We start from the raw sequence: 14,301 nt of genomic DNA, 5'->3' as shown, positions 1-14,301 counted from the left end.
ACACTTAAAACCATATGAAATTATCATCATTTCACCATTAAAAATTTAAAAAAAAAAAAATCTATCTTTTCCACATCTCTCTGAAAAAATTAAAAATTTACACTAATGTCTGATTGTTTGATTTGATCGCTAATCCTCTTTTATCACCATGAAACAAACTAAGGGTTGTTCTACTAACTAAATTAAAGTGTCTTCAGGATTCTGTTGACTTTTTTTTAAATCTATGACGATGATTCGATTTTTCGGCTTGAATTTTAGTTTTACCAAAAACTGTTTCCAATCTAATTTTTTTCGATGTCATAATTCACGTGTAGAAATTCTAGTTGATATCATATAATTGTTTTTAGATATCTGGCCCACAGGGCATTCCTTGCAATTGATTCGGTTATTTATAATTGAATCGAAAATCATGTTAAACCCCTAATCTTCTAAAACTTTCACTTGCACACACAATTAAAATTACCCTTAAAACCGTATGAAATTATCGTCATTCCACCATTAAAAATTAAAAAATATATATATCTTTTCGACCTCTCTCGAGAAAAATTAAAAATTTACACTTACATCCAATTGTTCGATTTGATCACTAATCCTTTTGTTTCACCATGAAACCAACTAAGGGTTATTTGACTAACTAAATTAAGGTGTCTTCAGGGTTCTGTTGACTTTTTTTAAATCTATTACGATGATTCAATTTTTCGGCTTGTATGCTAGCTGTATCAAAAACTGTTTCCAATATGATTTTTTTTATGTCATAATTCACTTCTAGAAATTCTAGTTGATATCATATAATTTTTTTTAGATATCTGAGCCACAGGGCATTCCCTGTAGTAGATTCGATTATTCATAACTATACCGAAAATCATGTTAAATCTCTAATCTTCTGAAGATTTCACTTACATACACAAATAAAATTTCATTCAAAACCATATGAAATTGTTGTCGTTCCAACATTAAAAATTAATAAAAAAAATATCTTTTCGACCTCTCTTGGAAAAAATTAAGAATTCACACTTACGTCTAATTGTTCGATTTGATCGCTAATTCTTTTTATTTCCCCATGAAACCAATTGAGAGTTGTTCTACTAATAAAATTAAGGTGTCTTCAGGGTTTTGTTGACTTTTCTTAAATCTATTACGATGATTCGATTTTTCAGTCTGAATTTCAGTTGTATCAAAAATTGTTTCTGATTTAATTTTTTTCAATGTCATAATTTACGTCTAGAAATTCTAGTTAATATCATATAATTTGTTTTAGATATCTGGGCCATAAGGCATTCCCTACAGTTGATTCGGTTATTTGTGACTGTATCGAAAATTATGTTAAATTCTAATCTTCTGAAAATTTCACTTACACACGCAAATAAAATTACACTTAAAATCATATGAAATTATCGTCATTCCACAATTAAAAATTAAAAAAAAATATTTTTTTGACCTCAAGAAAAATTAAGAATTTACACTTACCCCCGATTATTCGATTTGATTGTGAATCCTTTTGTTTCCCCATGAAACCAACTAAGGGTTGTTATACTAAATAAATTAAAGTGTATTCAGGGTTCCAATGACTTTTTTTTAAATCTATTATAACGATTCAGTTTTTTAGCCTGAATTTTAGCTATGCCAAAAATTGTTTTTGATCTGATTTTTTTCGATATCATAATTCACGTGTAGAAATTCTCGTTAATATCATATAATTTTTTTTAGATATCTAGACCATAGGACATTCCCTGTAGTCAATTTGATTATTCATAATTATACTTAAAATCATGTTAAATCTTTAATCTTTTGAAGATTTCACTTACACACGTAAATAAAATTACCTTTAAAAACATATAAAATTATCGTCATTCCACTATTAAAAATTAAAAAAAAAGATCTATCTTTTTGATCTCTCTCGAAAAAAATTAAGAATTTATACTTACGTCCGATTGTTCGATTCGATCGCTAATCCTTTTATGTCACCATGAAACCAACTAAGGGTTGTTCTACTAAATAAATTAGAGTGTCTTCAAGGTTCTTTTGATTTTTTTTAAATCTATTACGATGATTCGATTTTTCGGTCTGAATTTTAGTTGTACCAAAAACTATTTCCAATATGATTTTTTTCGATATTATAATTCACGTGTAGAAATTCTAGTTGATATCATATGATTTTTTTTCGATATCTGACCCACAGGGCATTCTCTATAGTCGATTCGATTATTCATAACTATACCAAAAATCATGTTAAACCCCTAATCTTCTGAAGATTTCACTTACACACACAAGTAAAATTACACTTAAAACCATTAGCCACCATCTCCACCGAGGACAGGCTATTGAAGCAAGCTCATTAGCCATCACGTTCGACCTCCTAAGGTGGTACTGGGTTATATAATCGCGATCCATCAGGAATTCCACCCACCGCCGCTGACCTCATATTTAAATTTCTGTGAGAGAACACATACCTCCAGCATTTATGAAGACCCTGAGTTTTCCATAATTAAATAGTGCCACCAAGATTGTAAGGTACTGCTAATCCCTCATAATTTTTCTCAATTACTAATTCCCAAGTTACCAATTCTTCACTAGACCATACCCTACCATAGGTCGTAAATCTCCCCATTTCCCAAAACATTATCATAACAGAGGTAAAGATTAATTCAACCATATCCACATCTCTTATTTTTCCTGAATTTGATCCCTTTTCGCATTCGAATATTAAAACCATTCCCATTACCTACAAATCTTCGGTTTACATTTTTAAATGGAGTAATTGCCACTCTTCACTTACCTAGAGGGGTGGTCAATATCATTGGGTAACTAACTTCCCTAATCTCGATTCTCAATGGCAATGCATATGATATGGTTGATGTAATAATTCAAATTTATTTATTTATTATTATTATTAGTATTGCTATTGCTGTTATTATTATTCTCATTATAATTATTATTAATATTATTACTTACTATAATTATTGCTGTTATTATAATTAGTACTATTATTATTATAATAATAATATTATTATTATTATTATTATTATTTATTGTAGATATAATTACTATTATTATTAGTATGTTTATTATTATTATGTTTATTGCTACTACGATGTATGTAATTATTATTATTATAACTATTCTTACTATTATCATTAGTTAGTATCTATGGTTATTATAATATTATATGTATTATGTGTAAGAGCTTTAAACAAGAGGCAGAGAGCTCGTGTGTGTGTTCGGGTGTGTAGGTCCGAAACCCCCAAACGTGGCCGAATGCATCATTTGCTTCCAAGTTCCCAGCCACATTATTAGATTTATCGGGAAGGCAGCGGTGGTGGAACGCCCACTAGCTTCTACATCAACCTTCATATCAGAGTTAGAGAGAGAGGGAGAGTCAAGCGCCCAGCAGCAAGCGAAGAAGAAGAAACAGAGGATTTGTAGGGGAGCTCGAGGGAGTGGCCGTGCCTTTGTTTCTGTTCAAGTTGTTCAGGCAAGCTCTTCTCCTTCCAGTTATCTTTAATTTCCAAGCCTCTTTGTTCTTCCTCTTCCCAGCCTGCCTCCTCCCTCTTGTTGTTACACATTTTATATAGCAGTGGGGTATATATATATATATCTTCATGCAGCAGTGGGTTTCAGTGGTTGAATACGTATGTATATACGGTCCCTGTTGCTTTCGTGCAAGTGATTGTGAGGTATGCTAAGGTGTTTGGTAGTTAGGAATGGGAGTTCTGATAGGTTCTCGGGTGGCTGCCATGGCTGGGGAGTGCAAGTATATATATATATATATATATATATAAGTACCGGTGGGCAGCATCGTGACTGTGGGTGAGGGACTCTGCTGTGTGCGTGTTTGAGTTTGGATAGTGAGTTGTGAAAAATGGCCTTTGGTCGTGAGTCCATGGGGTATGTGTGTTGGTGTGATACACGAAGTGATGACTTATATATATATATATATATTTATACTTATTCGGTGCAGTGGACGGGTAGCACGCAGTGTATGGATTAATTTGGATGTGTGTGTGAGTGTGTATCGCTGTGAGTTGCTGTGTACGTGGGTGTGTGTTCACTGGGGAAGGTTTAAGGTAATTAATGGGTGTGTTCACCGAGTGTGATCACTAAGGGAGAGATTGGATTGATATATATATATATATATATATAAATATACTCTTATTATATAAACATATATATAAATATACTCTTATTATATAAACATATATATAAATATACTCTTATTATATAAACACTTGGCTATGCATATATATGTACGCTGTTAAATGTGCTGCACACTCATGTTTATATGTATATTGCAAATGGACAGCTTATATATATATATATATATATGATGCCTATTGGTGTTGTTTAATAGTATACAATTAATAGTTTACTCAAGTTTAGAATCCTATTTAATTACTACTCGTTGGAGAAGGGACTTGATCTATATATATATTTATACATATGATTGTAATGGTTGTGTGAAGACGGAAGCGACAGGCAGCTCCCCTAGTTCATTGGATGCTTAAAGGTGTTACATAAATATATATATAATATTGTGTAAAAGTAAGTAAGCAATTCTAGTAATTAATACTAGTGACTATATATATTTGTTAATTTACAGTTATTATTATATGTTATAATACTAGTAAATAATACTGGTATATATTATATATCTTAATTCGTTAAATTTATATTTAATTATAAATAATAAGTTATTTATAGATATGTGTTATAGCTGTTAACTCAATGAGTTATTATAATATAAAAGTATAATTTCATAAGATAATAGGGGTTGTTGTAAGTGTATTCAATGTATCTTGGTTGAGTTTCTAGAGAACTAGTTCACTTTCTCTCTCCTAAATGGAATGAAGATAGGTATATTCGGGTTAGATGCTAATTAGTGTCCTTAGGGAGTAGGCATAGGTTTATAACACTACTTTCTCTGTTCTAACCAGTTAAACTCATGACACGTCTAGGTGCTAAACGTACACTCAAGTTGGGTTTATGTTGTTTGTTTGGTTCATTTACACTTGAGTGCTTGTTACACGATCATGTTATATTTATCTGTAGTTGGTAGACATGAGCATTTACATTTGGCGTGTGTTTTACTAGTTGGGTGATGTGATGCCCTGTTCCCACTTACGAGTGCCAATCATGAACAATCATCCGAATTACTCACATGCATGGCTATTCGTGAAGGGCAAACTATGTTTCAATACGAAACAACCTTTGTGGGAACTAGGTTTCGTTCTTCCCTTCCCTCAACCATCCACTAGCAGATCTGGGCTTTAATCATACTATACTTGGCTAATTAATTTTCATTTAGATTACCCCAATTGCCATTTTTATTTATTTTAATTCTTTTTCTTTCTAAGAATTCCACCGGACTCCATAAAATTCATCATTTCAATCAACCCATTGATTTTTCTAAAATTCAAGAAAAACTCAAAATTTTCATTTTTTAAAAATTCGACATTTATTTCAAAAAATGCTTGAAAAATCTCTTTATTTTGAAAATTCCCCCGAGACCCACAAACAACTAAGACATGCCTCAAAAATTGCCAACTTTTTTGGAATTTTTAAAAAAATTTGGCTGGTGGGGCCCGCTGGCTCGCAAGGGGCTCGCGCGAGGCCCCACGGTGCATTGGCCTCGGGTCGCGCGCCGCTGCCACGCGTTCGTACGCATGCGCACCCAGCTGCAGCTGCCTTTCTCCATTTATCTTTTTTTTTTTTTTTTTTCCTTTTGGGCTTCCTAGCTGAAAAATTCCAAAAATTAAATACTCACAAAGGCATCATAAATCTACAAATGTCCATAAAAAATCATTTTCTCCAACACCCAAAATTTATTCCAAACTAAAATACATCCATGGTCTTAAGCCTAAACAAGCTAGTGCTAACCATTAAATTATAACACATGAATCACATACAACAAATAGCATTCCATAAGCTATACCAAATATGAGATGTACACCAATGCTTTGGCTTCCACATGCCTTAAGCCAATATCTCATTTCAAAATAAAATCATACATGACCATTATAATACCTACTTAGGCTTCACCAAGCCATAACTAACAACACAAAATAAAACATAACAAGGCTTCCAACCTCAAGCTTGCAACCATCCCAATCTCTTGCCATATAAGCAACCTAAAAAGGGAGGATAAAACCTCATGAGCCATTAAGTTCAATAAGGGTGCAATGACAATAAGTATGAACATGAATATAAAATGTGATGCCAATGCATGCAATGCAATAAAGTTAGGGCTTTTACATCCTCACAACCACTTTGGTTTGAGGCTTAAGCTTACCCTACCCCACATAACCTCATGGCCATAGGTCATTGAACACAAACAACATGCCAATGCACACATATTTGCTCATGAACCATACTTACAACATTGCAAAGCCACCATCCCATAGGACTATCCCTTACCTCTTTTTTTTTTTTTTTTCTTGAAGCTTCAAGCCTTAACCTTCAAGACTCCCTTTTGATTCCAACTCTCCACTTGAAAGGAATTAGAAAAGAAATGAAAAAGCTAAGGCACCATCAAGAGAAAAAGATCTATACTACAACAAGGTAACAACCTTACCTTTCATAATTTTCTTCTCATTTCCTTCTTCTCTCTTTTCTTTCTTCCTTTCTTTCTTTCCTTCTCATTGGAAAGCTTCTCCCACTTACTCTCTTGGAATTTCTTTCTTTCTTGAGAGATTTTCCCCTTTTATATCTAATAGCCTCCACATTAAATCCCAACCATTGGATTTACTTTAGGAGAGCAAATCTTATCCATACAAACAAACATAATCCATGCCATTTGGTCTTCTTAAATCTCCACCGTTAGATTTCTTTCCTTTTTTCAAGAACAAATCCCCACCATTCAAGAAAGCACAATCCATGTGCTCTTTAACTTTTAATCTCAACCCTTGAAAAATTCAAGACAATTCCTCCACCCTTGATCTTGATTTCAAGACCCAAAAATAGAATTTCTTTTCTATTTATTTAATTTGGCCATTTTCCAACCATTAATGCATGACTAATTTCACTTTCCTTTTGGATTTTCTTTAATCTATATAATTATACCTCTCATTAAATGCTTGAAAGACTACTTTCAATTCTTTTGAATTCATTTAATTCGCTCCATTTAACTTGGACCACATAATGCCATGTGTCACTCTAAGACACCAAACTTAGCTTCCAAGCTTCCATCTCAACCATCTATGTGGCATTACCACATTAATCCACCAATTTAGGAAAAATTAATTATTTCTTAAATATTAACACACTATAATTAATTTTCCTCTTTAAAAATAAAATTTCCTCATGGAATTGTACTCCAAAATTACCAAAATACCCTTTATTGGACTTCACTATTCAAATTACCAAAATACCCCTCTCAAGAATCCATTACCTTCTTAAGGGTATTTTTGGAAATTTCTCACTTCCTTTCTCATTCTCTTAACACCTGGTGTTACAGGCGAGGCTTGGCGGGATGCTTGGCTTATGGTGGCTTTGTATCCTGTTCGGTCTACTATGCCACCCCTTATTTGTTGCATTTGCACAATCTTGGCTCCAGTTCTTAAGATACATCTGTACGGTGTCGAGTTTCCTGAACCGAGTTATTCAGAGACGCTTCAATGTGGCCAGTTTCTATCTTGGACACTTATGTCTGCCAACGGGTGTTGGTCGCTTCCACCCGTGTGAGCTTCGGCTTGAGTTACAACTTCGGCTTCAGTTTCAGAGACGAGTGTGGGTCGCTCCCACTCGAGTTACAGGTTCAACTGCCTCTCAGGGCAATAGTAGGTTTGTGATAGGGACTTGGGTGTTGTGTGTCTTATGTGGGCCCCAAGACCAGTATGTAAATATTTTATTATGCTGCCTTTTTGTATATCTGTCTTGTGATTCATGGAAATATGATGTATGGTTATAGCACGTGGGGTGCAGATTATTCTTTAGCTTCACTACAAAAAAAAATGACTTTTAACGAGAAAAAATTAATGAGAGGACAAATATCCCATCGCTAAAAACATAATTTTTATGATTATAGCGAGAGATTATTTATACTCTAGTTAAATGTGGTATAAAATTAGTTTTTTAACGATGGATATTTAAATTTCTCACTATTAATTAAAAGTCCCGTCGTTATTGAGCCTAAAAAATTAACTTGAATATTTTCTGCCAAATATATACCCATGACTTTAATTAGATATTTTTTTCTTAATTTATCTTTTAACACTTCATCTTAATTTTTTTAAACCCTTCTTATTAGTTTTTTAAGCCCTTCTTATTATATTTTTTCTTAATTTATCTTTTATCACTTCATCTTAGAATTAGTTTTATTAATTTCTATTGTAAATTTTCCAAACCCTTTTTATTAGTTAACAGAACCCTTCCCTCATTCCTCATCCTTCCCGCGCGTCTAACTCTTGCCTCTTCCCGTCGAATCCAAATCTCGCCAATCCAAATCGCACTACCCTCTACCAACTTCACCTTCTTCCCGTCAATCCCTATCTATCAATCGGCGATCGAAGCTCCTGCATATCGCTATTTCCAGTGTCGTCGTTGATCTTGGTCTCGCGTAAGTTTCTCTATCGCTCCTCCAAGTTTTCTTTTGGTTCATCTCCAAGTTTTCTTTTGGTTCATTGTTCGGATCTCAATCGGTTTGGTCAATCTGTTCGAATATGGGTTTCTTTCCTTTTGTTCAGTTTCAATATTCAGGTACTCAGTTATTAGAATCGTTCATCCCATTGTATGTGTAGCTAAACCCTAGCAAACTGTTAGTTTTTAGTTTATACAATTGTGGTTGATTTTGAGGGTTTATGTTTTAATTTCTGCTACATGTTAGGCTTGTCTCTGTGAATTTCTTTATTTTTGCTTTCTGATTGAGACCTTATTTTGTTTTTATTTTTCTATATCCCTAATCTTATATATATATATATATATATAGATAGACTATGTGTAAAGATAAGTCTTAAGTTGCTGGCTTGCTTTGTGTTAAAAAAAGCACGATTATATCAAACGTAAAATAAAGAAATCATAAATAATCATAAAAGGCAATTTAAAATGGCTAAAACATGATAACAGTAGCGGCAAAGCCCCTAGTTCAATCCGGCTCATCGAGCTACCCCAAAAGCATATATTATGGGTTAAAAACGGACACCGTATGCGACCTCTACACCCATAACACCAAATACGGATCACTACGACCATATCTTTGAATTAGTTTTTTTTTTTTTTTTTTTTGTCATTTATTTCAGGGACCCTAGAAGGTTTGTGGTGATTGGAATCTCAAGAATCCCCTCACATAAAATTCAAGAGAAATTTTCTTTGGATTGTTCTGTCTAGTATAGTTAGTTATCTTCGCTTGAAATTTTCTTTGGATTGTTCTATCTAGTATAGTTAGTTATCTTTGCTTTGTTAAAACTATTTTTCTCTGGCTGGACTTTTCCCTTGATGTGGGGCCCAAAACAAGTTTCCTGAGAGAGTGAGTCATAGGAATTCTAGAAAGAATCTAGCTTGGAGTGGCCTTTAGCTTAATTATTGGAAGTGAAATTGAGTTTGTTTTCACTGGGCATTCATATAGTTCTTTAGTGCAATAATATCAGCTTCAGAGTCTCCCATGTTACCACAATGACGAGACTTTCTTGAAGCACCAGAAAGTCCTTCCCTTGTGTCAATGTGCTTACCAACCCTAATTATTTGGTCAAGCTTCCTTTTCTTCAGTCCAACTCTAATCACTCCGTCACTCAACGCAGAAAAGCTTGTATGGAACGAAAGAAAAGTTTCCAGAAGTATAATAAAAATGGCTCCAAATTTGTTTCCCATGTTGACAACTGTAAAATCCATTATGAAGAATCAACGTTCAGAAATGTACTAAAAAAATTAAGCTCGAAAAAATATCTAATCCAGCTGCTTGTTCTCTCAATACCTCTTAAATATGTCTAGTTTCCTCTCGTCGAATGCAAAATCAATGAACACAGAAACAGAAACTAATAGGTATTGACTTGAAATACAGAATCTCATTTCTCTTTCAATACTACAATCTCTAAAGACAGGTGGAGTAAAAAAAATGATAATGTCAGCTTAACCCCTTAAAAGAATTGGAGGTTAAGATTTTAACAATGTGAATTAAAATGATTGCTAAAGTGTTTACTTGTTGTGTCTACTTCAGCTTTGCTTTGTAATCTGGGCATTGAATTTTGCTGGAATCCCTGGTGCTATGGTAGACTACAACTATCTGTTGACTTGATGATTCCATCAATTTCTGTTACTTTGCAATAGGTTGATTTATTTCGATCTTGCAAGGCGAGGGCTGTAGGAATATATTGTTTCTTTTTTTTATATAAGAATCTTTCACATTTTTTATATGTATTTTAATTCTTACAGTAAAACACTTGTGATGGGTTTTTGGTATAGTAGTTATAGTCCCTTGACAGCTTGAATTCCTACAGTAAAACACTTGTGCCATTTTTTTGTCCATATGCTAGTCCTTGGGGAAATAAGGTGGGCTATCTTGTTGAGATGCAAGCTGTTAGTATTTTAGAGCCATTAGCCATTATTTATATTGTAACTCTATACATGAGATGGAACACTCATTTTTTATATCCATATACATATATATATATAAATAGTTAAATAGGCATGGACAAAAGAATAAGAAACTTGCCAGTTTACTAATCATACATACAACTTAATGATGTGTTAGTGTCATATAAATTATTGTAGTGACAGATCCAATCCAATTAATATAGACGTATTTATGCAATGTAGTTGTGTTATTATTATTTCATTTTATTTTGTCTTCTCAAAGAAAGAAAAAGAAGTTTGTGTGCATCATTTTCTTTTGTGTGAATACATAGATCATACTATTTTGTGTGTACCATAAAGTAAGGAAACACATGTTATAGCTAGTTCAGCCAACCAGGTAGGAACAAATCAATAAATATCAACTGATATACTAAACAAATTATTGACCAAAGAAGTTCGGTCTTCTTTCTTCTGATTCATAAGAACACTCATTCCAAGCACCAGCATTATTAAGCTTACTCTACCCCTTATTTGTACATGCCCTGTTAAGGGGAACAGGGGAAGTATCACTTTGTTGAATTTGTCAGATGAAAATCAAGTAACCTTATATCAAAACTTGAATGACCAAGGAAGTAAGAAGCCAAAAACTTCTTTAATCCTGGCATAAAAATTGCTGCTGCTAGTATGGGTTCATGTCTCTATACTTACAATGAAAAGTTGACTTCCAGATTCATCCTTTGAAACCACACTAGCATTCCAGAAACTGAATTTCTCCATAACAGAAGAAAGCTTTTGTACTGGTAATGTTAATCGTTGTCTCATTGGAGACCATTTTATAGGAAAGTGCTTTTGTAGCTCAAGGATAACATCCATTGCCTGTAATGCCATAGAATTAGCTGAAGTACGTATTGTTTAATGTCTTTCAATTTCCCAAAAAGTAATTGGATTTCAGCAGTGTAACAGAGGCATGACTGTAACATTTAAGATTCATGACATCATAAAGTAGACAAAAAACAACGAATCAATGCAGTGAATTCCAACAAGAATTAACTGAGAAATATGAACTTGCTAGTAGAATAACTACTTGCAGAAAGTGAGCTTAAAGTGTAAGCATGCCTATATTAAAAGAAATTGCATGTTCCATTTGATGTGCCTAAGAGTTAGACAGCAATACATACCAATTCTGAGCAGGAAAATTAGCTGACATCTGGAAGACCATAAATCTCTTGCCAACCTAAAGCAAAACAAATAGACTTACCTGCTTTTTCGAGCCACCATGTGGATCAACAGCAAAATGAATTTCATGCATTAGACGTGTAATCAAGCTAATAGTATAAGGGTGTTGAGTCTCAGGATTAATAGTGGTGCTGATCTTAATTACTATTTGTATAAGGGTGTTCAATCATGCTATGTCCATAATGGTGGGGAATCTTAGTTTAATATAGTGTGCATATAATATTTGTGAACTGTTATTTAATTACTATTTGTTTCTGTTAATGGCAATGTTGTTTAATGTCTTTCTTGTCCTTTTTTCCTTTATACTAGGTCTAAGCATATTTCTTCCTTGGAGACATCCTGTATGTAATATTTAGGTTGATTTTGATTTATTTGTACAAATTGGTGATAGGAATTAAATCTTTTACTGTCTTGTCAATTTGAATTTGTCATTGATTTAATTGAGTGGATTAGTTGAATTTTGGAGCGCAACGTCATACCAATTAATTTTTTTGTTTTTTAATTTTTGCATGTAATTGAGTGATCCAATTCTACCTTCAACCAATTAGAATCAATGTGGGTAGATCTAGCATGAACTATAAAAAAAGAAAAAAGAAAAAAAGAAGGTTTGTTACAAATTGATTTATAGGAAAGTTTTTGCAACTAGTTCTAGTAAGAGAAATCCAGTTTATTTAATATAGTCATGAGGATGTGCACTACATGTATTTAATTGATTTATGGTTAGTGTCATTAATTCAGTTCAAAACTGGAACAAAAATGAACAAGAAATAGTTAATAATTCTGTTCCTCATGCATCCTTTCATATCCTTAAATGTATTTGAATTAGGCGTACTTATTTACTTATTTGATTCTTATTGATAGATCGAAACTCATTATATTTTTGTTTGATGTTGGAACTCTCAGATTAGTGTCATTATTTATATTAGTAATGGCACCTGATAAGCAGTGGATGAATCTTGTTAATGATCGGCTAAGTGAAACATATCAATTTGGTATTAAGGAATTTTTAAGATATGCTACAAAAAAGGTGGGAGATCGTGACATTCGATGTCCATGTGTCAAGTGTAATAACACTTACTCAAGAAGTCATGGAATGGTTGAAACCCATCTAACAGTTTATGGCATAGTCCAAAATTATACATTTTGGTATCATCATGGAGAAAGGTTAGGTGAATCTGACTCTAAATCTGAATATGGATCTGAGGGTGAAGAAGATGAGGTATTAGAAACTAGAGGAGAGGAAGATATTCATGGGATTATGAGGGACTTTTTTCCTACTTTAAATGCTTTTAACAAAAATAGAGCAGATTTTGGTGGCTCAAGCAATAATATGAAAAAAGAGGATCCTAATGATGAAGCAAAGAAATTTTATAGGCTATTGATAGATTTGGAGCAACCATTATATGAAGGTTCTAAGAGTTCAAAATTGTCTACTATAATCAAGCTATTACATATCAAGAGCCTTGGTCGTTGGAGTAATGAGTCATTTACTATGTTATTACAAATATTACGAGATGAATTACTCCCTGATGGTTCGACTTTGCCAAATTCATATTATGAGGAAAAGAAGATTATTCAAGATCTTGGACTTTCCTATAAGAAAATAGATGCATGTGTTAATAATTGTATGCTATATTGGAAGAAAGATGAGAAGTCTAACTTTTGTAGTATATGTGGAGCTTCGAGATGGAAAAATGATAATTGTAGAGGAGAAATCAAAGTTGGAAGGAATGGTAAAAGAAAACCTGTAAAAATATTGCGATATTTCCCGTTAAAGCCGAGGCTTCAAAGGCTATTTATGTCCAGCAAGATAGCGTCCTTTATGAGATGGCACCATGACAAAAGAGTAGATGATGGAGTAATGAGGCATCCGGCTGATTCTTTACAATGGAAATCTTTTGATGAAATGCATGAAAATTTTGCTTCAGAGCCTCGTAATGTGAGACTTGGTCTTGCAAGTGACGGGTTCCAACCATTTGCACATTCCAAAACATCATATAGTATTTGGGCAGTATTCCTTATTCCATACAATTTGCCTCCTTGGATGTGCATGAAAGACTCTAATTTCATTTTGTCAATGCTCATTCCAGGTCCTGAAGGACCAGGGGATGCTATTGATGTCTATCTCCAACCTTTAATAGAAGAATTACAAGAGCTGTGGGAAGTAGGAGTTGAAACATTTGATGCATCAATTCACTAGAATTTCAAGATGCATGTAGCTTTACTGTGGACCATTAATGATTTTCCTGCATATGGAAACCTGTCAGGTTGGAGCACTAAGGGTAAATTGGCTTGTCCTTGTTGTAACAAGGATACCTTTTCTATGAGGTTAGACAATAGCAGAAAGCAATGTTTCATGCGCCATCGTCGCTATCTTCTAATGAATCACAAATGGCGTATTGACAAGAAATCATTTGATGGCACGAAAGAGTATGGTTGTCCTAGTATCTAAGGGTGGGCCTTGTGATGAACCATAAACTTGGGTCTATTAGGTTCTGCACTTAATTTTTTATGGTGACATGGACAACTTATCTCTTGGTTTTTGTATTGTAGATGGGTAAGTGA

General features: G+C 33.5%; 1 protein-coding gene across 1 annotated transcript; it reads left to right on the top strand.

Moving 5' to 3' along the window:
- Positions 1-12,664: 12,664 nt before the first annotated feature.
- On the top strand, positions 12,665-13,936 carry LOC127804495 (uncharacterized). The gene has a single exon (XM_052341366.1). The coding sequence runs from the start codon at positions 12,665-12,667 to the stop codon at positions 13,934-13,936; it is 1,272 nt and encodes a 423-aa protein (XP_052197326.1).
- The last annotated feature ends 365 nt before the right edge of the window (positions 13,937-14,301 follow it).

The sequence above is a fragment of the Diospyros lotus genome, chromosome 6, assembly GCF_014633365.1.
Source record: "Diospyros lotus cultivar Yz01 chromosome 6, ASM1463336v1, whole genome shotgun sequence".
Taxonomy (NCBI): domain Eukaryota; kingdom Viridiplantae; phylum Streptophyta; class Magnoliopsida; order Ericales; family Ebenaceae; genus Diospyros; species Diospyros lotus.
This window is presented reverse-complemented; position numbering and strand designations above follow the sequence as displayed.

Coding starts and splice junctions, on each gene's coding strand:
- LOC127804495 (XM_052341366.1), top strand. CDS start 12,665: ATGGCACCTGATAAGCAGTGGATGAATCTTGTTAATGATCGGCTAAGT.